The following is a 23,947-nucleotide window of genomic DNA, read 5'->3' on the forward strand; positions in this document are numbered from 1 at the left end:
ATCAGGGGTGTGGGTTGTAGCCATGTTGGTCTCCACACATAGGCAGACAAGGTTCTCTGGGCAAATGTGGTATCTTTTATCAGACCAAGTAAATAGTCGGAAAAATAGTTCTTTGCAAGGTTTTGGATGCAAACATCCTTCTTCAGGCATAGGGAGAGTCTGCTGGTGTTTTGTGTTCTCCTGGATGGAACAGAAGCCAATATGCAAAATGGTACAATATCAAAAATTATGCACCATGATGATGAAACTCTCTTTCCTTAGTCTCTGTACACAGCTATCTTAGAAAAACCCTACTAGAGACTGTTATTCCTTGTAAACATCTATCAAAACTCAAGATGGATTACAATAACTGATACATCATATATAGACTACCTCTTCTAGAATCTTACCCTAAGGGTGGTACACTCCATTTTCATGAGGACATTAAGGTTGATCATTAATTCTGCTTTCAAGTCAAACTTTTGGGGGGCTGATTCTCAAAGCAAGTAAATATTGGAACTGGCAATGAAGACAAAAAGGAGCAAACATTAAGACCAGCAAGTAGGCATCTAGCTCATGGTGCCTCTTAAATGGGCAGACACCTGCCAAATGTGCCCTTTCAAAATCTCTTCTTGCACCCCCTCCGAGTTTGGTCTTCTGACTTCATGAGTGGTCCCATTCACTTCATTGTCAGGCTGCATTTATCTGAAGGCTTTTCTCAATATTTCCCTGTTCTTGCAATATTGTTGGTGCAGCAATACCAAGAAGGACAACAATGGGAGCTCTGACATCCATTTCTGCTCTGAACAAGAGTAAGTGCCATTGACAAAAAAAAAATTGCCATCGGTGGGCAGAGTGGCCTTGGTGACAAATTTGGTGATGAAAAAGAAGCTACTGGCTTTTAGCTCCTCTTCAGCTTTTCCTGTACAGATAAAATTAAATCTGAAAGTTCCCCCCGTTTTTCTACTGAGGTTGGGACCAGGTAAGAAATAAGAGAATAGTTATCACATGCAAGCTACAGTACAGAACACACACCTCACAAGCCATTTTACTTCAATAATTCTCAGACCTTGAGAAGGGAACTTACTGATGCTAACACAATCCAATTGTGTTAATAACCGAATTATAGGTGGTTGAGGGAGCAAAGTATCTAGCTAAGGCTTGTCCAACACTCCCTTTTAAAAAAAAAACACTTTTAGTTATATGAATCTTTGCCAAAATTCAACCATCCCAAGATTAAACTTTCCTATTTGGGCTATCAGGTCTCCAATTGACTTTTTGAAAAGTTTGAAGAATAAACACTTTGGCTATTTCTGAAAACTGGAACATGAAAATAATATATTCTTTCGTCCATGTTAAAAATTCTGAAACCTATTTTAGGATTAAGCTTGCAATCAAAAAATGGTAAAGAATTTCCAGGAAAAAAATATTTGTACAATCCTTAAATTTGTCTTCCTTGTGCATATGCTGTTTTTTCAATGGGACCTTGCTTCATTCAGTGTGTAGCCCCACACATCATCATTGTGGCACACAAGCAGAGCACTTCACTGAATATCAGATTACTATATTTATTTGCATGCTTCTCCTTGATAATCTTATCCAACCAATTTATCTTCATTAGATGTTTAAGTATATAATTTCCTACTAATTCAAATTATGCCTTTTGTAAAAGGGGATACATGGAGGCATCCACATTTTATACCTCAAGAGCCAAGGCACAAAAATGAGGAGACACTCTGGAGAGCTTGAGCCTTAATTTGAGCGTACAATTTAATTCACTAAGGCCTTGATTTTTTTAAACTTCTTCACACTGTAGGGGAGAGCTGTGCTTTCGATATAATGCAGACTACAGTCTTAAATGTTCTTCCAAAACAAGGGTTTAGATATATTACATTCATTTTTGATATATGCAAATTTTCTATATTGGTCATTTTCTTTACAGGATGACTACAGAAGTGGGTCTTACAGACATAAGGTCCAAGTGACAAGTCAGTGATTGACTGAAAGAGTACAAGTGGCCCTTGTAATTTACTAGCTAAATGGGTCCCAATCTTTCTACTTTTTTTTTTTCCATAAGCAAAAGTGTTCCACCCAGTGAAATAAATGGCACTACTTCTGTGTTCCAGAGTTGAAAACTTAAATCCTTTTTATATATGCATTAGGATTCCATATGTATCTGAGAACAAAGAACTCTCGCTTTAGATTCTGTGATGCATACAGTGCAATACTTCCATAATCACACTAAGTTTCCAAGGCATGGGAGGTTTGGAAAATAAGGGAAAAATATATATGTATCTGTTTAACCCAACTCTTCCTCTCTATCCTGAAATACCTGCAAGGACTCCGATGCAGCACTCAAAATAAAACCAAAAACCTCTGTGTCGCTTTTACTAGAGGCACAATCTGAATTAGCACAAGGACATATGTACTTAACACTGCAGGAACAAGTCAACCAAGCGGGGACCTTGGAAAGCTCCCAAATGAAACACAGTATGTAGCTTTGGGCCCAACAGAGCTGAAAATTTAATCACAACTCTTTTTGTTTACTGTTTTGTTTAATACTTTAGTGTTACTGAAGATGACAGCAGTGCTCTTCAGCTAACTGTTCCTGCAGAGCAGAAGTCAACACCTGTACAATAGCCAAGGAAAAGTGCTCTGTGATACCTTCTCAACATGGAGGGACAGGATGATCAGCCTGCATTCCTTTATTTATTATTTTCTTTTTCTATTTAACTTAGTGGGAGCTGTGCCACTGAGAATGGGAATAGATTTCAACCCTAAAAGACTAATTTCAATATCACGGGCAGAGTAGTAAATTCAGAGAGACAAAAGAGATATTTAAAGGCCAGAGAACATGTCCCCACCAGATTATAAGTAGCTTTATAAAGTCAAATTAAGAGCTCACACTAATTGATAGGGGCCCTTTAAAAGGAGTTTTACATATGTAACCTTAGTGGAAAAAACAAAACAAACAAAAGCTTCAAAGTTGTGTACCTTTACAGCAGGGGTGGGTAAAATATGGCCTGCAGGCCAGATCTGGCCCACCAACTGATTGGATCCAGCCTATGGGCAGGCACACCCACCAATTGATTGCATCTGGCTTGCGGCTGCCCCTACAGCACTCTGCATGGGGCTGAGCCCTGCCCACTCCTGCCCAGGGCAGCCCAAGTCACCATGCTTCCACCCACCCTATGCCCAGATAGCAGGTGCCCAGATAGTACCAATTCAGCCAGCATGCACAGCTTCCTAGTAAGGCTGCCACCACAGCCGCCCAGGGACTGCTTGCTTCCCCGTCTCCAGTGGCTCCTCCTCCTATGCTGCTCTGAGCAGCAGGTAATGTGGGGAAGCTGGGAAGGAATGCATGCCAGGCAGCAAGTGCCCAGCCAGGCAAGGTGGGGGAGGGGGGAAAAGGAGCTGCAGCTGGGAGGCTCCTGCCCTAGCACACAGGGCTCCGGCTCCAGCTTCCAGATATCTTCCACCCACTCTGCTCCCCTCCCCCCCACATATACTCACACTGACATACCCTGCCATATGCCCTCCACACAACTCCCCCCACAAAAAAGTAAGACTTTATTTTGTACTTATACAATCGCCTCCATATATGCTACTCAAAAAACAAAAATCAGGAGAAAAAAAATATTTTTAAATAAAATTTAAATATGTAATAGAGGCTTGATTTTTAGTATACGATTTGTTTTTTAGCTTTAATTTGTTAAAATGGTATCTTCTGAAAGAGTGTGTGTTCAGCACTTGACAGCTCACAAAAAGCTAGTTAAATGGCCCTCCAGCCAAAATAACTGCCCACCCCTGCTTAACAGACAGCTTAAAACAGAGAAAAGGAGCAATGCAGCAAGGGTAGATCAGACCCAGGACTTCCAGAATAGTGATAATTACTCTTTATAATATCTCAGCAGGGGGTTGGAGGGGGGGGGGTGAAGCTTTTCTTTCCCCAAACATGTTTATTTAAGGTCACTGTTATTTAAACCATCTACAGTGGCTTAGAGAAAAATCGAAGTCCAAAGTTTTTTTCTTTCTGCACAGTGCATTGACCCCTGAGCTCATTCATTACAGCCCATAAACATTTTACAAGGAGGTTATCAGCTTGCTAAGATAACAAATTTTATCCAAGCTTTGATAGTGCAGGGCATCAGGAAAGCTACAGAAAGGATTTTTTACTTCTAAAAGTAAAGTAAAATGTTGCACTAAGTTGCCAGGCAAAAAAAAAAGAAAAGAAAAGAAAAGAAAAAGAGAGGCACATTTTCATCCCTAGAGGCTCATACTTAAAACTACTCCATATTCCAGAGCAGGAAAAGCAACATTCCCAAGATTATGTTTTCCCACATGATATCTATAGCTTTGTCTGTCACTTGTGTAAAACACATACCTTTTTTAAAGGAACTAAGAAGAAAATCTGCATAGACTGTGCAACATATTTCTAATGTCAGAATTAAAAAACAGAGAAAAATTGAATATGGGAGTAGAAACACTGCAGCACAGCATGAATAAAAAGTAAGTGTATATTTAAATGGATAAACAGCTCATCTTACCTGTGCAATCTTTCCTGAAATAGCAGATTAGGATAACTGCTCCACATTGTAAGTTTCCCATTTCTTAAATCTATTGTATTTCTATAGATGGCATTTGTTTTTGCCACCACAAAGATTACCCCTACCTACCTAGCTAAGGCTATAAAGTTGTCCTATCTATGTTCCCCCCCACTATGCTGATGGGAAGAAGCCTAGGTTTATCCTGCCCAGCTGGCATGTGTTAGTACTTAGCAGCACATTTTAGTTTGAAGAAATAATTAAAACACATGCTAGACCCAAACCCTTCTTCCTAACATAAACATGGCCAACAAGTGATTTTTGCCCTGCTCACATAAGGTGCTTTTTACACACAGTCTGGGGGCGAGGAGGGGTGCTCTAAAGTGCTTGGAGCGTCTTATGTATTCAGTGTACTGTGCTTCAAAATGGTGGTGGTGGAGGGTACTTTTAACACCCCCACCTCCATTTTGAAGTGTGGGGATGCTGAATACAAGAGATGCTGAGGCTGCTGGAGCATGCCAATTAAAGGAAGCCCATTCCAGATTCTGGCAAGCCTTACTATGAAGAAGTTCTTCCTGATGTCTAACTTAAATCTGTACTCCACCAGTCTGTGGCCATTGTTCCTAGTTATTCTGAGGGGTGCCATGGTAAACAGAGCATCTCCTATTCCTTGCTGCTCCCCCCTTCCCTCCCATTGAGTTTGTAGGCAGCAACAACATCACTTCTCAGGCTTCTCTTGCAGAGGCTGAAGAGATCCAGGGCACTCAATCTCTCCTCATAGGGCTTTGCCTGCAGGCCCCTAATCATATGTGTGGACCTCCTCTGAACCCTCTTGAGGTTGTCCATATCCTCTTGAAGTGCGGCGCCCAAAACTAGATGCAGTACTCCAACTGCGACCTGACCAGTGTCAAGGAGGGGAAGTATCACCTCCCAGGACCTGTTAGTCATGCACCTGCTAATGCATGATAACGTGCAGTTAGCTTTACTGATTGCTTAGTCACATTCATGACTCATGTTCATTTTGGTGTCAGCAGTGACTCCGAGATCCCGTTCCACTGTTGTGCTGCTGAGAAGGTCCTCCCCCAACCTGTAAACGTGCTGTCGATTCTCTCCCCTTAAGTGCAGCACCTTGCAATTGTCCTTGTTGTACTGCATCCTATTCTGTTCCACTCACTTTTCCAACTTGTCCAAATCCACCTGGATTCGTTCCCTACCCTCTAGTGTGTTAACTTTACCCCGTAATTTGGTATCACCTGCGAATTTGGACAGAGTGGTAACCTCGGACTGGAGTTCCCTCACCTGCCTCTCCAGGGCTTCAGCCCAATCCCTAGGTTGTTATTGAAAGCCCTCAGGCAGCCAGTTGAAAAAGAGTTAGACATTTGCAATATTTGATCAGTAAAAGGGGATTTCATGAGGCCACGTGAAGTATTTCTGTATGGGTCCATTTTCAAAAACAACAACAAAAAAATACAGTTTTGATTTTAATAAATTATTGGCCCTATATTTCAACACTCTCCAGGGAACTCAGACTGTCTTCAGGCTGTCCCTGCTTCTTGTGTGTTCCATATACATGAACTACTAAACTTTAGTTTATGGTCCTACAGCCCAGAAGCATTATTGTTAACAAAACAGCCAAGGCAGGAGGAGGGAGGGGGCACATTTGGAGGAGTGTAAGAATTGTTAGCAGTGTCCACATAGTGGGGGGGAGGGGGGGCAAATTGGGGGATGCCCCTGGGCCCTGCACTTGGGGGGCCCCACGGAGCCAAGCAGAGCAGTGGCAGCGTGGAGCCAGGTGGAGTGGTGGCTCCACGTCCAGCTGCTCACTACCCCCACCCATTGGCAGCAGCTTCTCCAGGGCAGAGGCTGGGGCCCCTCGTGGGCTGATTTGCCCCAGGCTCCGCACCCTGCTCAGGTCGCCTCTGCACATACCATGCTTAAAAATTCTCTTCTGTATATATTGGTACAGCTTCCACCAAAGCTAAAAAGCACTTGTTTGAGAGCAGGATTTTGCCTTTACACTTTTAATTTTGCCTCAAGAACTGAAGAAACTTTTCACTGCATCCAGAGCAACAGGACAATCCATCTCCAATTCCCATACTTCAGCTGATCCCCACACACCAACTTTCAAATGGACATGGGGGAAAAAATTCTCTCTGTTTTTTTTGGCAACCAAATTAGATTCCCTACTGCCACTGGATGAAGTAACTGAAAAACCTCGCACGCAATTTATTTAGAACACCTTCCCCTTTCCTGCCCCACCACATACTTCATTCCATTGCTTCTCCTACATCACTTTAACCCTCTCTCTCTTCTGTATATCTATCCCCTCCAATACTTGTGTCAATTGATAAAAGCACCGTTTTGGCTTTCTTTGTTCTCTTCCTGTGTTTTGAAGAGGGGAGATTTCTGTGGTCCTTTCTTCCTGCCCACAATCTTCCAAACCTTCACCTACAAACTCTTCTCTTTCAGTTGAGGAGATGAGGATAACAAGAATGGAATATACAGGACCCACCTCATTACAAAGCTTGAAAAAGCAGGTAACTGCATTCTTTATGCTGCTTCAGGTTCAAGGATGTTAAGCTGTTGGAGGTGGTTAAGGGGAAGGGGGTGAGGGGTAGAGGGAAAAAGGAGGGATGATCTAGGGCTGAGTTTTCATTTACACAGCTATACTGGTCGGAAGAGCCTCAAGTCAGGTCCTTTAGCTTTTCAGTGATGCTCAGATACGTTGTACACATGTACTCACAGAGCACTCAATAGTAAAAAAAGTGAATACAGAACTCAAGTGTTACACTGAAGTTGCTGCAGAAGTGAGTGTGCACATGTATGTATTTTATATCAGTTGCACCCTCTTTTCTTCCCCATTCTCACATGGTATTTTTGCATCATACCTGAAAGCAGGTTTACAGAACTGAAAGTCTTCTCCAGTTTCCCCAGCAACACAGTAAGAAAGCAGTCAGATGAAAGTGAGGCGACATCCTTTGAACTTTGGTCATACACCACCACCTCTTGTTTGCCATCAATTTCAATCTGAAACACAAATAAGTGGAGATCAGATGACAGAAAAGATGGGGGTGGGAGGGAAAGGGACCACCAGTGCCGGATTTAGGCACAAGCTAAGTAAGCTATAGCTTAAGGCCTCACATTATGAGGGGCTTCTAAAAACAAAACAGCAAAGCCTCATAAATCCAGCATGCTCGGGACCTAACACGTGCCAGAAATTTGAAAATGCCAAATTTTTTTAAACTGGCACTACAGCCGGTCACAGAGCTGGGGAGGGATGGGGAGGTAGTGGCAGCCAGTCCCAGAAAGCCACCCGCATGCCGAGCAGTGGCGGGGGGTTCTTAATGGAGGCGGCGGCAGGCACGTGCAAGCTTCCCCCGCCACTTCCGGGCTGGTGGAGTGGGGCGGGGAAGGGGAGCAGCAGCAGGTCCTGAAGCAGCAGGGGAAGTGTCAGATTTGGTAATGCTATGGGACCGTTTAAACTTGACATAGTTTAGGGCCCAAGCATGTCATAATCCAGCCCTGGGGACCCCACTATGAAAATAATAAATAAATATAAAAAAAATCACATTTAGAGGTTCTATGCTTACTTTACAGTAGCCCAAATCTCTGGATTCTACGTACAGTTTATACAGAAACCACCTGGTATTTTTTACACTTATTAAAATGCCTGACCAAACTTTCCTTTCATGCATATGTAAATCAAATACCTGCCCAGGGTTGAAGCCTGCTGTATGATAATCACTGATTCATATTTTTAGGTCACTTAAGGAAAAAAAGAAAGTCTATAGTGCCTGAAAAATTCAGATTTTACTTTTGAATGCAAAAAACAAATTTTAGTTTCTTCCCCCCGTCCTTGTGCCCCAAACAGTAGAAGAGACTGCAAACTGCCAAAGGCCTTATAAAAAAATAAAGATAAAAATAGCCATCTACAAAAAAAACCCCCTCTTCATATTGAACATTTTTTGAAAACTCTTTTCCCAGACTAAACCCCATATAAAACTTCAAACCAACAGACAACAAAAGAATTCTTATGTCCAGATTTTCACTGCCACCCAAAATAGTAGAAACAAGCACCGACACACCTTATAAACAATATCCATACAGAGCTCCATTTTAAAACTAGACTTAGTTATATTCCCCAAGTATCATAACTCTAAAGTTTTCATTATTAACAATGATTTTTTTTTTCTTATCTAAAGCACACTAACCAGAAGGTGTGGGGATTTTTTTTTTTGTAGATAAGCAATTTTCTTCCATATTGGAACATGAAACCTTTATAAAAAGAACAACCCTTGACTAAGCAATCCCTCCTACTCTGGGACACCTTACTAAAAAGGCTTGACATTACAGAATGCAGTCGTCCTCCATCTTTTGCTAAAACCACTCATGTTAAGCAACTGGATGTCTGTGTCCATCTCTCTTACATTAGTATTTGCTGCAATTTTGCAAGTTAAACTTTGAACATCTTTGTATCTGAATTAGATAGGCATAAAAGATCATCTAATGCAAAACTGACTACAGCCTTTAAAAGGAAAAGAAAAGAAAATACATGACTTTTTTACTGGAATAATCCTAAACTGTTAAAACATACTATGCATCATTAATAGATAAATGGGAAAATATTAAATCAATTATTTGAAGAAGTTCCCCTCCAATATTTACTGTGGCCACTTGGAAGTAAACAAAGTCCTCAAAAACTGAATATATTCATTATTACTCACTGTGCCACACAGTGGTTTAAAAAAAATTGATTGAAACCTCTTATTTCCCCCCAGCCTTAAGTAAAGCAAAAGCAAGAAGAACCCTTACCTTGTGTTTTGCCGAGTGTTGAATTAGCTCTGTAATCAGCACTTTGTCCTGCTGCAGCCTCCGCTTCATAAGCTTGGAGCAGTTGATATTGATGGCATCCAAGATGTGGGATGTGTTGTATTCCACAAAGGGTCGGCTATCAATCAGAAGCAATTGTTCTGTGCCACTTTCTAGCAAAGCCACCAACCTCTCGGCAAGAATAAGTTGAGTCCTGATCATCTCATCGGCCATGACAACAATAAGGCCTCTTACCACCTCCCTCTAATTTGCAGCGATGATGTAATGGCTGTGTACTCAAAGGCTTAGCCACTCCATTGTACTGGAAGTGTATGAGGTCATGCTGGTAGTGACTGGCAAAAGAAAAGTTAAACCCATATTCAGAAAGAGCCCTCCAAATGAATGTCTCCTTCTGCTTGCAGTTGATGTGCCGTTACAAAGGACTCATTTCACAAAGCAGCCTCTTGCTTCTGATTCATCAGGAGATGACTATGGAGTAGCCATTTCACAATTCAAACAAAAGATGCTTTCGGGCTGCCACTGCATTACATCATTCTTTACCTTTGCTCCAGACCACCAGATTTGTACTGGACTAAGTGCCTACAGGAAAGGGGGGGGGGAAGGGAGGAAAAACAACAACGGTGGGGACTGTAAGGGTGAGTAGTACACAGCATTTAAGAACATGATCAGTTCACTCTTATGCTCCGTGGGACTATTACATCTTCAAATTAATATACATCTGAAACATCACCTTCCAAACAGCTTTGGGGTATTATTATTGAAGTGCTGTCTCTGTCTATTCCAACAATCTTGCCTGTACTATTATCATCTTTTATTCAGGCAAATGTAACCAGTCTTAATCGCAAACTTTTGTTGCCACTGACATAATCTCTTCACGAGACCTTGTAACAGAATATAATGAAGAGATATTGCTTTAAGTCACAGTGTTCGTTTTCAGTGGAAAACTTAATTGGATGTGCTGTAGCATGTTACTACATTTAAATAAAAGGAGTATGATTTTGTTAGAGAAACGTGAAACTTTTTGTAAACTTAAACACTTCAAATTCTAAAACTGGTATAATAAAAAGGTTAATAATATCCCATTAGAGTGCATTTGTAGTTGTCCACTCTTCATAAATTATCTACTTTTCTGGTTGGAGAATATGGTTGAAGGAGGAGACAAGAAGAGAATGTCATTTTCAGGATATGCCCTATGCATTGATGAACTGGTCCATGTCTGCCCTGTAGAAATTTATCACATCAAGCACCGTTTCTTCTCAAGGAACAGGAGCACCTGCCTGAGAGGGACACTACAGATAGCATACGTGCAAGCTAAACACCTTTTTGGAGCAAATTAGTCTCAAACCAAGACTAGAGACTGAACGAACCCAAATCGCTTTGCTCGGAACACATTTAAACGGCCAAGTAGTGAACATTTTAGTTGAAGCGATTCAACTTGTCCACCCATTACTGCCCTACCTGAGTAGTGACTTTCCAATCTCTCTCAAATTACACTGCTTCTGGAATACCTAGAACATATATTCAGAGTTCACTGCAACTCACCCATAAGGAATGAACAGTGCTGCAAAATGAACATAATATGCCTTAATCAGCACAACAAAGCCTGCCCAACAAGCAACTGCATTCTGTAGCTTGCGTTTGGGTTTACAGTCTAATGTTCCTGTTATTTGAGGAACTGTTTTAGGTCAGTAAAATTGTGAAATATCCCTCAGTAACAAAGTGCAACCCCAGCCAATCATCTGTATGTCAGCTAGCATTAGCTTGTATTCATAGCATTAGGCTAACAAAAAGGATGGCTCAATGGCAAATGAGGGAGACTTGGCTGCCATTTCCTGCCCTGCCAATGACATCCTATGGGACCATGAGCAGGTCATTTAGCCTTTCTTTCTGGGTCCCACAGAGGAACTTGCTCATTGTGGATGCCACAAGATTAATTGTCATCTGCAATTCCTCAAACACCAGACACCAACATTAGGATGGACTCAGATGAAATATGCACATCTTCAGGGTTTAGGCATCTGGCGTTCAAGTCTTACACAAGATAATCTTAATTTTTTAATGCATCTGAGTGACAGAACAATAATCCGATGAGGATATGGTTGCAGCAATGCAAACCAGAAGAAATTATAGCAACCATGACAATGAAGTTAGTGATGACTGATGAAGAGAGCCAGATGTCTCTCATGGCAAATGTCAAGTTACCTGATGCTCAGAAAGTATTAGACACTCCAACTCTTTTGGACTTTGCAAGACAGACAATCAACTGTTCCATTTGGCTGACCTACCCTTTATTTTTGCAGTGGGTACAGATAAGAGTGAAAAGCAGAAATCTTTCATTATTTGACTCTTCTGTAATCATACGATTCTTATATAGTGAGCACTCTGAATTTATCTGCCTGCTCACAATAGATCGTATTGTTTCCCTTTATATTAAAATGTCAACAGTCATTCTTTCTGTATTTAAAATATGCCAACCAAAATATAGTGAAATAATAACAAATCTTTCATGAATGACTAATTCATCTCACAACCAATGAAAAGACTAACTACTGATTAATAGTTACTCACAGATAGTTATTCATTATTACATAACCCCTTGGAGCGACAAATTAAATAGATTTTACTGTATTTGAAAAGGAAGAGAATGAAATAAAAGTAACCATCCCCTTATACATGCACAGAGACAAAGACCTACTGTAAATAGCCAGATACCTCTTTTTAGCGGAGGGCACAAACTGAACATCTGAATTTCTCCATGAACTCCAAAGCATTCATTCTTGCACAAATATTTGGAGTAAAGCCTCATTAGAAGCAGTCTGAACACACACAATCTTTAATATTTGGTTAAAAAAAAAAATCTTCCTTGATTTCTTTCTATAGCTATTCGTTACAGGGCTCAATAGTGTAACTGTGGGTGGGCAAGGAGGGCACCAGGCCCAAGCGCAGATTTAGAGGGGGCACTAGAACAGTGCCCCCCAGGGAGCTTATTCCACAAGCATGTGTGCTATAGCAAGAGCCCAAGCCCAGCACAGCTGCTGAGTCCCTATGTGGTTGGCTGTCCTAGTCAAGATACTGTACCCCTATGCCGCAGCAGCAGCAGTTGCTGCCACCACTGCCAGATCTTTGAGTCTCCAGGGTGAGCCAAGACTCATGCAACCCCTCTTCCCCCGCCCCGCTGCACACATATCCTTCGCACTCTGCATCAGGTGTGGAAATATCCTTTGGGTTAAATACACAGCTTAAGGCCCCAATCCTGTACCGAGATCCAAGCAGGGCAAGGGTTTATTTGCAGACTTCTCAGCCAAAAAAAAAAACAGGGACTGCAGTGGCACATACATTATTCTCCAAGCATTAAAACAGGTCCCAGTTGGGCAAGTGCTTTTAATTTGCACTGATGGCAAGTGGAGTTGACAGAGCACTGAACCTTGTAGAAAACACTTCAACACCTTGCAGAATCAGGACAGGAGTAAGAAAAAAAAATTCAATAAGGTCATAAATTCAAACCGATTCATAAATTGGTGTGTACAAGGCTTCTATTTCAGCAACAGGCCACTTCTTGTTAGCCCTGAGAAATCCCACAGCAGTGAGTATTCTACTCATTGGGAGACAAATACAAAATTATTCAAACACACACAAACACATAAATCCAAGATCAATTCTGGGGCAGAAGGGGGGGGAAAAAGAAGGTACACTTTTAAAAAACGCCTTAGAAAAAAAAAAATAGTTGTTTCATGCTCTTGAGAGAACACAGTTACATTTACCAGCACAAGAAAAATACCAGACTTTTACATAAGCTGTTGCTGGATTAATAAAATTCTGTTCATCTATTTGCCAGTACCCCACTGCTTTCTGGCAAGATGCCACTGTTGCTTTTCAGTGTATTCAGACCTAGTGGAATACATATTGTTTTGGAGTGCAAAGTAGTGGGAAAATTGCTATAGCAAAACTTGAGGAACTAGCTAAACCTTGCCTATACACTGACGGACAACTGTTTTTCCTCCATAGAAAGGTTGCTGTAAGGTGCTTTTATAAACAAGAGCAGGAAGAGATCTAACGGGATGGGGAATTGTGGGGAGGGGAGTTATGGCCTCCCCCCCAGTCTTGTTATGAAAGTGCAAAAATAAATAAATAAATAAATAAAAACCAAAAAACCCCATGGATGGAGCTCATTAAACTGTGCTCATTAAATTGTGCTTACTTTCTAAAACCAAACACAGATAAAAGAAAATCCCACACTCTTGGGGGTTTCTTCTTTTTTCCCCCCCTTAACATGCCTTACTCAAAATTTGGATTTCCCACTGCCTGACAAGGCTTAAAGTCTGATTCAGAACCTGGAAAAATATTAGGAGCCTTTCCACTGGCTACAATGGGCTTGGCATTAGCCCTTAAATGAGCTAGGGCAGCAGTTCCCAAACTCTGACAGATTGCACACCACCAATTTAAAATGATACAACCTTAAGTACCACCAACAATTTTTTCAGTCCAACCTTAAGTACCACCAGCAAATGTTTGTCATAAAGTAATTATAATAAATCTGTTAACATGTACCACTGACAAGCTGCATACACGTACCACAGATTGGGAACCCCTGAGCTAGGCAGAATGCTTGGATGGGTAAAACACTGAGAAACAAAATAAGACAAGACAAACTGTGCAGATGAGAAAGCGTCATTAGCTTAATTGATTAAAATATGAATGTTTAAAATGGCACATACCATTACATGTCACTGGTTCAGAAAGAAAATGAGTGCCAATTAAAGGTAGGACACTTCATAGACTTAACACTTTCTTCCTTCTCACTAATTCACTTAACCCCTTCTCAGCAAAAAAAAACCCAACCAACTACAATCACTAAGTTTCTCTGTAAAGACCTTAAAAATCCCATATTTGTATAACTACATAAAAGCCACCTTTAAGAAGCACTGGGTGAACAGTTTGGGTCCTTTTAGTGACTTGTGGTAACAAAACAATCTACCAATTTCCAGGTAGGTGTTCATTCTGCCCTTGGCATAACATGCAATAGGGAGGTGACTCACCAGTAGTGAACTTTAAAAGACTGCAGCAAGGGTGGATTAATTGGGGGTGGGGGGGGAAATCAAAATGTTGTTCCAAGCAAATACACTTTGATAGTTCTTAAGCATCTCAGAATACTTGGTCAGAACATACACAAGAGAAATATCCCAGAATAGATAGTAGCCCAGTAGGCTTGGCCTAGTGGGATGGGGAAAACCAGACTGAAGCTCCTATTCTGAATCAGGAGCTTGAACTGGGTCTCCCATGTCCCAGGTGGTAGCCCAAATCACTGGGCCGTATTTATGATGGAGTCAGTGGCAGTCTGAGAAATCACATGCTTTTCTTAAAAGATAACAAAGGGCTTCTCCTTCCATTTCACTCTTCACTAGAGACTTAAAGAGTCAAACCCTCAATTTTTCCACAAAACATAAATGTTATTTTTCTGCGCAGCTCAAAGTTGTGATTTATGCTTTAAAGGAATGCAGCAACTTGACTGGGTGTTACCACAGGATGCAACTTGGCTGCCTTGCCATAAATAAGCTATTATGTTGCTGACCTCTGGACCAGGAAACATCATCAAAACCTCAGTCACCAGGATGTTCACAGGTACTGAAAATAGTGTTGGGATTGTGAAACGTCATTCAATTATGAGGATATTACATGAAATCATCCATGGGATTGTGCAGTTATCTGTGAGTTTTTCCAATCACTGCAGACAAATCTAGCCATACAATATTGTTTCTTAGCTTCTAAATATTTTAAGGACAGCTAATTTTGGAAGTTAGTTATGCACGGAGTTTAAAATGGCTGTATCATATACCTGCCCCTGTATGTTTCAATCCGACTTCATGGTGTGTCCCCCCTCTCCCCTCCTCCCCCAAATTTACATTTGTAATCAAAACAAATTCATACACATGAAGCTTATTTTAGTTCCCCTGTGCATTATGGTATAGTTGTTACCTACAGGTCACATTTTTTTCTTCTAGAGAACCCATGCCTCATTCTCTATTTGGCCTGGATTCACAAGACAGAAGAAGAATTTAGGTCATGTAGATTTGGGAACCGAAATCAAATCAAAACAGTTTTTTCATTGAAATCAGCCACTTCATTTCTACTTCAATTACTTTCTCAGAAGGTTCTTAGGTCCAAGATTTGAAGTTTATTGCCCTCCATTCCTGCCTCCCCTCACACCACAAACACATGTGCCCAACCATTAAGGACCTCAGTCTCCTCTAATTGAAACTATTATTGCTATTTCTGCCAAGGTGGACCAATGGGATTCCTTCCAATTCTGCTGATTTATTAACACAAGGAAAGACAGTGTTTCTGATAAAGGCTACGACAAATTTCTCGAGTTTATGACATTTCTAGCCAAGGGAAAAATGTAAGTAAATTGAACCTGGGTCTCCTAGCTTGCTTAGTTTTGCTAGGTAAGTCAGCATTATTTTATTTACTATTTCAGTGTATAATATGCCTACAGTACTGACCTATGTACACAGCAAATATTAATTGAACTGACAAGGTTTCAACCAAATGATGGTATTAAAGAACTGAAGAAAAACAGATACATTCTTGGACATCTGAAAATGCAGAAGTGTTGACGACAAACGACTTACTATTATCCAAGGTATGGGAAATCTGCTGCAATTCAACAAATAGTGCCTGGCTAGACCTACCACGGACTTGCCAGTTGGTGGGAAACAGTACATGTGAGATAGGGGCATGAATTATAGGGAAGTTAACACCAACAGGGCAAGTCTGTTCACTCCAGAGACCAAAACTACAATGAAACTGGAAGTCTGTGTCATGGTCATAATTTATGCTAACAAAATATGGTTCTCTATCCCTCCCAGCCCCCACTCATATCTAGCCATGCCATACCCAGTGAGCTAGAAGACCAAGTTTATTAACAATTTCCAGCTCGTGTTTTTCAGGCCTCCTAGTCTGCAGTTCCACCTCTGTGGACACATTACTCAAGTCAGCCCAGAACATGCCAGTAGGCAGGTTTTTGCCCTATTGTACCATAAACTGCATGAATTCTGGCTTACTTTTACATAGAATTATTATTCACAACAAAAGCAAGCATGCATTGCATACACTTTTCTGACAGTGCACTGAACTTGCAGTTCATCAAAAACTAGACCAATTTCACTCTCCCCAGCTGTTTGAAAGCTCAAATAGAGATGTACCCATTTTGCATGAACAAGGTACAAAACATACTTCAAGGTTAAGTACAGACAGTCAAAAACCCCGAGGCTGAATCAATTCAGTCTTTGCAGGTTCATATAAGCTGTGCAGAGTGAACCAATAAGAAAGTGACCAGACAGTCACTTTTGCTTCCAGCAATACAGCCACAAGTCTGCAGTGGCCCAGGCCAGAAGCCAGGTGGTGGTAGAGCACACCTTCCTGCTCTGCTGCAGCAGACAGCTTGGGCCAAAGCTAGCTCGCCCACCCTGCCAAGGGGGGGGGGGGCGATGTAAGGGGGAGAGACTTGCAAAGCATCGTGGGATGCTAGGGGACTGTGTTAACTTGAAGCTGGAGGGGATCTGGGACAGAAGTTCAGTACACCTATTTAACCCAAATCAGTTTAGTCTGATCTACATCCATTCAGATTTATCATAAACCAGTTTGGGGCATTTTGAAAGCAGTTTATGTGCACTGAGCTTCTGTTGTGTTACAGACTTGAACCAGTTTCTGATCACTTACACTGGTTTGTGTGTAAATTTCTGTTCCCAGTGTCCATTTTTTAATTATGGTCTGTATTCCTGAAACTACTGCTGAAAAATGACTCTATTCTAGAGCATTATATCAGTTGTCACTATAGTTCTCGCCCAGATTTCTAAATCTGTATCAAAGGCAGAACAGAAACATTTTAATAGTTCTCTTTTCAGTTTCTGTTTCTTGTGTTTACTGGAAACTGAGTTTAAAGTCTCACATGTTAGGCAACTATCCTCCTCTCCAGTAAGAGAACTAAAGGTATTTTAGGCCTTAAAAGATGTAAACAAACACCTAAGCACCTAACAAACCAGTAATCTTATTAGTCTGTATTTTTCAAGGTCTTGCCTTTTACTTTCCAGATATATTGTTCAGTTGATTTTTTGCACCAAAGAGCTTGTTGCCTCCAGCAGAGAGCTGGGCTAAGCAAGATGGGTGGAGTTTCCTTTCAAGCAACAGCAAGATATTGCTCACTATACAAATAATGGTATTTGAAATAAGATAATCAGGTCACATTTTTCAGCCAAAGGCAGCATACACGTTGGTAACCTGTTCAATATACACACGTGGTGTTATTGCATCTCCTCCTAGTACAGCGATATCAATTCAGCATGCCATAGCAGATTATCGCTTGCACTTATTGAGGAATCAATCTGTTTGACACTTGGAAGGAAACGGGGAGGCTTACAATGTTTATTATAAGCAGATGAATTAGATTGTTACAATATGAAGTCATGGGAAATGCTCAAACATGTTGTTACTCTTACATCACTCAAATGTTCAGCAGCTCACACCCAGGTTATTTCTTGGCCTCCCCCACCCATGCAAGCAATAAATGGTTTTCAGATAAATACTTTTCTCTATTGTATGTTGAGCAACACTGTTGGCTACCATCTGCAGCAACACTTTACCTACCTAATCCATACTTACACCAAAAGCTAGAAAAAACACGTTCTTAGCTGCTTCTTTCCTGGAACAGTGGACAATCAGTTAATATATTTCTAAGAGGTTACTCATCCAACATAAAGAATTTCAGAATTCTACCTTATTCTAGACTTCAGTGGAACTAACGTGCTAATTCCCTTGTACCTGGCACTGTTACAATCCATAATATTTCAATTATCAGGATTTTGTTACTAACAAAAAACAAACAAACAGTCTGCTCACCCAGATCTAAGAAGCATGGGCTAGATGAGAGGATGATCCACACACACAGGTGCCAGCAAAGGGGAACTACCTAAACAAAATAAGAAAAAAAAAAGTTAGAAATAAACCAAACGCTGCATTTACTTTCTACACTAAATCTACCTAAACCAAACATCACCTATAATAGATTAAAAACGTGGTTTTTATTTAAAGCAAAATGGGTCAGAAAGAAAGGTACAAAGGGGATCAGGGGGGGTTTAATGTGATTGCTATTCTCTAGATGAAAAACACACCACATCTTAAGCTTGAAACTTACGTGAAACTTTGGATATTAAAGCAAAACCTGCTTCTGAAGTATGGCTTGATTGGCTTTCCTACAGGAAAGCCAATCTTTAATTCAGACCTATACAAATGCATAGCATATAAACATTTACCAAAAAAGAGCAACCTTAGGAGGTGCATGTTTAGTGTCTTTAAATATACTTAACTGACAGGCTTTTGGCTGCAGGTGATTTTAGAATGGACAAAGGTTAAAGCACAAAACACTTTGTTTCTACTTCCATCACATCATAAATTTAGTCCAATATTGGAAACTGCATTGAACCAGCAATTTTCATATAGTCAACGTTTAAAGCATCTATGTTATCTTTAGCAACTGGCAGTTCCTGCAAGTGAAACTTACATTAATCTTTACATAATAAAGTGGAAAAAAAAACATTAATGCTAACTCCAGACACAGTATTTCCTGGGAAGCTAAACCAACCCAAACCATCACTATGAGTTGACAGCTTTACTTCATCAGCATAACATAAACCACAGCTAAGTATCACCTTATGAAGTTCAGGAGTGGCTTTCAACCACAGAACACATCCCAAAACAAAACCAGGAGACATCATGGAAGAGGGTAGAGTTCACCCTGAATAACACTGCAGAGACTCTAAACCAATGCCATATTACACCAAAAGGATCTGCACAAATGGCTTCTGTACCTTTGCGATAACTAGATAAAGGCTTTGCAAATTTTGCATGCATGCATCCAACAGAGAGCAACAAAGAGATGGGAGAGGTGTTAAGTGGATATTTTGCACTCATAAACATTGTGCAGGTAAATAAAAAAGCATATTATTTGCAAAGTGCTCAGTTTACTCCTACCTTAGTCGGATGTAAATCCCTGTTCACAGAAGCAGTCCTGAATTCTAGACCAAGGATGGAAAGGGAAGCACCCAAAGAGAAGCACCTCTCTTTGGATGCTTGAGGCCAGTGGCTTTCTGGAATCAAGGCACGCCTCCATGACTTTTCTGGTACCCAATTTCAAAACAAATGTATATATTATAGTGTCTACCTCATTGAAGAGGGGCTGGGCAGTGAAGGTGGGGAGGGCACCGGGGGGAACAGAGAATTGTCCAGGCAGGGACAAGCCTGAGCCTGCACTTGTTTGTCACTTCATACATCATAGTACTGTTTAAAGGATCTGGCAGCACCCAAGGCTGCCCTGGCACCATGGTTGAGAATGACTGATTTAGGCTGTAAACAGATGCCTTATTTGAGGCAGGCCCTGGGACAGAAGAGGAGCAGCACAGCCCTTTACACACAAACCTTTCCAAGCTGCACTGATCTCTGCCATTAAGTGCCCAGGTAGAGCACACAGCCTGCCAGGCTTGTCCCTGGAATGACTGACAACTTGAATGGAGCTTCAAATCAACTTGCAGAACTATACAGCGTTGTCCCAGGAAAAGTTATCATATTTTCTCTCACGCTTCACAGGTACTTCAAATGGACTCCTACATGTCTAGGATGCCAAGACAAAGGCTTTTGCTAGGGAGACCTTACTTCTATTTTCACCCTTGGAAGGCCTACTAGGAACACTGTCAGCTTGCATCTTCACAAGACTGCAAAATTAAGCCTTTAAACCTCTCCCCTGCCCTTCCTACAAACCAGCAAAGCTTCCTCTCATTTCTGTCAGAAATCTGTGCCACCTTTGTTCAGTCTGGTCCCTTGTTATGTTTGCCTGGAAATGGCTTATTAAGACAAAATTGGTTCTACTGCTTAAAAACAGTTCTGGTTTTGCCTACAAGAAGGTCACTGGACTTTTAAATAGTTACAGCACTGTTACCAGGCTGCTTTTTGCTATGGTACATTGTACTTAGTCTTTAGTTCCTTTTAGGCAGCTTCATCCCCTTCAGATAACCATCATGGGTGCTTATACACATGCATCAAGGCTGCTCCGATGTGCTGTAATTACAGCATGTCAGAGCAGACTCGATTAAATTGAGTTTGCTGGAACATGTTCATTATTGTGCTCCAGCAGACTCCAGCATCACATGCATCAGCAACTCCGTGCAGTGGGGGTGCTTCAACTACAGCTTGTTCAACAAGCCATCATTTTTCAGTGTGGGGACACTGATACATGTGACACTCCAGGTGCTTTAGTTAGAGCAGCTCTCCAATTAAAGCAACCCCTCTTCCCGCACTCCTGGAGCAATTCTATGAACGCCTTATAATTCTGAAATGCCACTCTGCCCATACAGAGTCCCTTTCATTCATGGCTTTCAAAGCCCTCACAAAAATCTAACTAAATCATTAACATTCTTCCCATCTGTAAAAAGGGATGTTTAGGAATAGACTCTGAGTTCATGGAAGCCAAGGGGAGAAAATAAGATGGAGGAAGAGAGAGAAAACACTGAATCCCTGTACCCCCTCCCCCATTTTATCATTAGACAGAATTCCCTCAGCTGAAGGCCAGAATAGAAACCAGACACACACACTTAGTAATTTCAACATACTTTACTGGAAGGAAATGAAGTGCTTTTAGAATAGGAACTACTCATGACTACAGACTGCCTGAGCAGTTTGGCTATAAACATTAAGCACGTTTGGAAATTCCCTGGCAATATTGCTGAAGGAACAGACATTTCCTGTAATTTTCAGAAACATTTTATATCTCCCGTCCTTTTTATTCTTGGTGGTGAGAAGGGGGAAGGAAAGGAAGATGCCATATTACAGTTCAATAAAATGTGAATGAACCACCCAAGTTTAAAGTGAAAACTTCACACATGAAAAGAAAGGCTTTCACCTCCGAGAAAGATGGGGGTTTCTGACACTTAGAAAAACTATCTTATCTTTATTTATTTATTTACAATTTGTGTGCATTTTTTTTAAATTTTATTTTTTTCTTTCTGGTATACAAGACAGCCTTCCAGTCCCTTTTTGCCATTTTCTGATTTTTTTCATGCATTGAAAATTTGGATCCTTTATTCTAAGCTCACTGCTATCAGGCACAGCAAAGTAAAGATGAGGAAGAAGGCACTCTCCCTATGCCTGAAGAAGGGTGTTTATGCCCAAAAGCTTGCAAAAAAACAAACAAACCATTTTTCCAGCTGTTTAATTGGGCTAATAAAATATATCACATTTACCCAAAGAACCTCATCTGCCGTCCTCGCTTACAGTCAGCAGAGTTAAATGATAAGGAAACTAGTGTGACATACCAGCTGGAAGCTGATAAGAGATCGAACCTCTGAGCATAGTCCAACGGCAGCATCCCTACAAGGAACTTAGCCCCTTTGTCTTTCTTAGCAGCTAAAGAAATATTGTTTCTTAAGAACGAATGCAGGAATCTTTTTTTGTTGGTCTGTGGGTAGTAGGTTTTTGTTTTCTGTCTAACAGAATTTGTCAAATCTATTTTTTCTAGACTAGAATGACTAAGCTTTTGCTCATCTTCCTATCCTCTCATCATCCTCTCATCAAAAAACAAGCTTTATCACTCAGTGATGTAGGGATGATTGACAGCTATCCTCAAAGTATCTAAACTGGGAAATAAACAACAGCTGTGCCTCCTTCTCAAACGGCTGATAAATGTTGTTGCGCAGAATTTTTAAGAATTTTAAGTCCGAGATCTCCTACAGTAGGGAGGCCTGGCAACACATTCTAAAGCTATGATAAAATGACAAAACTGGTTTATCATTTCATTTCAGCTTTAGTATTTGATTTTAAAAAGAGAGAAAAAAAAGGATGTAAATGCACAAATACAAAATTAAGCTACAGCAGTGGTTTTCAACCTCTATAGTCTGGAGACTATGTCTAACAGCTCCACAACAGATGACTATGATTAACCAAAATTATGTGAATACCCACTTGATAAATTCAAAGGGGCATCCACACGTCCATTTGAAATTGTTTAGGTGAAAAAAAGTTGAAAGGTTGAAAGCCATTTGCCTAGAGTTATTAAGTACTTTGCCAGTGTCAATGGCTCTGAGCTTTTGAAATTCTAGTAACCCCTTGGTTTTAGTAAATTAGCCATGCTGTCAATCAGCATGACACCCTAATTTCCAACACAAAAGTTTTAAATACAGTAGGCAACTTGAACACATAGCTTCAACAGTTAAGAATGATCTACAAGAACAGAATTTTCTTTCAGTCTTCTGTAGCAGGACAGATCAATGCAAGTAAGGATTTTGTATTTCATAGCCTCTTTGCTAGGGAATAGATGAAAAATTAACACCAATGGATGCTTAATAAAGGAAAACTTAAGTACAGCAGTTCCAGTTTTTTATTCTGTATGACCCCCTCTTTCATAAGCAGTCTTCTACAGAAGAAGAAAATAGGACCCTTCAGGATTCTGAAAATAGTCCATACTCAAGGTTAAGACCACTACTGTAAATGAAGGGGTATTATGACTGTTTCTTTTGAAAGTGCCTGAAGCAAAAGCCAAAGGAGAGATTCTGAGAGAAAATTGATCAAATAAAGCAGGCCACAATAATAACAACACAGTGAAAAAAAGGAACTTTTTCTGTGGTAACTTCACAGAGGAAGTAGAACTAGAAGAACAAGATCTAACCCTTTATCAAGAGGACCAGAGCACATGAAGCTAGGATACAATGGTGGTAAAGAAATACTGAGGGTGGGGATGGGACCCAAAAATTCTTTGGGTCATAGACAGGAGGGGCAACTGGTATTTTAAAAGCTTTTCCCTGGAATTAAATTTGTTACAGTGAGCAAATATCTCGACTAAAGATGCACCATGCTGTCACTGTGATGCAATGAATTAAATGTCAATTGATCTTTCACCCATTTGAGGAAAATGACACTAGCTCTCTTGGAAGGCACAGAGTACATTCAACCCATTCATATCAGGGCATGAGAAAAGCTGAGGAGGAAATTTTTATTTGAAGGACTGTCAGCCTTAAATAGTCTGCTTCTTCCTGCTTGTATTGGGAAACAGTACTGTATTGCATGTGTCCACTTAGCTAGCTCTAGAGAACATTAAAAAGAAAAAAAAAAATCTATCAGGCACCCATTAAAAAGGTAAGTTACACCCATTGTCAAAACACGTTCAAGACACACTGCAGGTTGACTCTAAACCTAAAGTTTTGTATCGTATGTGGTTCTTTTCCTCATACTCTTTTATTCCTCTAGAAGATAAAACTTAGCATTAGTAAAAGAGCCCAGAAGAAAAATCAACAAATGTACAGCCATGTTGTGAAAACACTTCCCACCAATACACAGGGGAGATTAGAAGGGATATTAAGGGTCCAGAAAAGTCAGGTTGTGCTGTAAGCCCATCCTGCTGTCAGCAAAGTAAATACATACATACTTAATCAGATTTCTTTCAGTCTCTGCCACATGAAACTCCTAAGAAGAGATGGCTGAGCGCACTGGCAGAGCTCTGCATAGAGAGGTTGTAGCCAACTATCCTGTGAGCAAACGCAAAGCTGATGGCCAAT

The 23,947-nt window shown here is 40.7% G+C and overlaps 1 protein-coding gene across 7 annotated transcripts in view; it reads right to left on the reverse strand.

The window, feature by feature from the left end:
* Positions 1-23,947, reverse strand: part of DUSP16 (dual specificity phosphatase 16) — a 78,098-nt gene that overhangs the window by 27,767 nt on the left and 26,384 nt on the right. For 3 of the 7 annotated variants that reach the window (XM_090043836.1, XM_090043834.1, XM_090043835.1), the window contains 3 exons: positions 18,249-18,318; positions 9,336-9,932; positions 7,412-7,550 (listed from right to left, as the gene is read on the reverse strand). In XM_090043836.1, coding sequence (XP_089899962.1) covers positions 7,412-7,550; positions 9,336-9,566 — 370 coding nt within the window. In that variant the 5' untranslated portion in view covers positions 9,567-9,932; positions 18,249-18,318. Of the gene's footprint in view, positions 1-7,411; positions 7,551-9,335; positions 9,933-18,248; positions 18,319-19,379; positions 19,485-23,817; positions 23,840-23,947 lie in introns of those variants that run through there. The other 4 variants (XM_090043840.1, XM_090043841.1, XM_090043838.1 and 1 more) reach the window with 3 other exon arrangements.

This window comes from Crocodylus siamensis, chromosome 4 (assembly GCF_052110815.1).
Source record: "Crocodylus siamensis isolate JL-2025a chromosome 4, ASM5211081v1, whole genome shotgun sequence".
In the NCBI taxonomy this organism is placed as follows: Eukaryota; Metazoa; Chordata; order Crocodylia; family Crocodylidae; genus Crocodylus; species Crocodylus siamensis.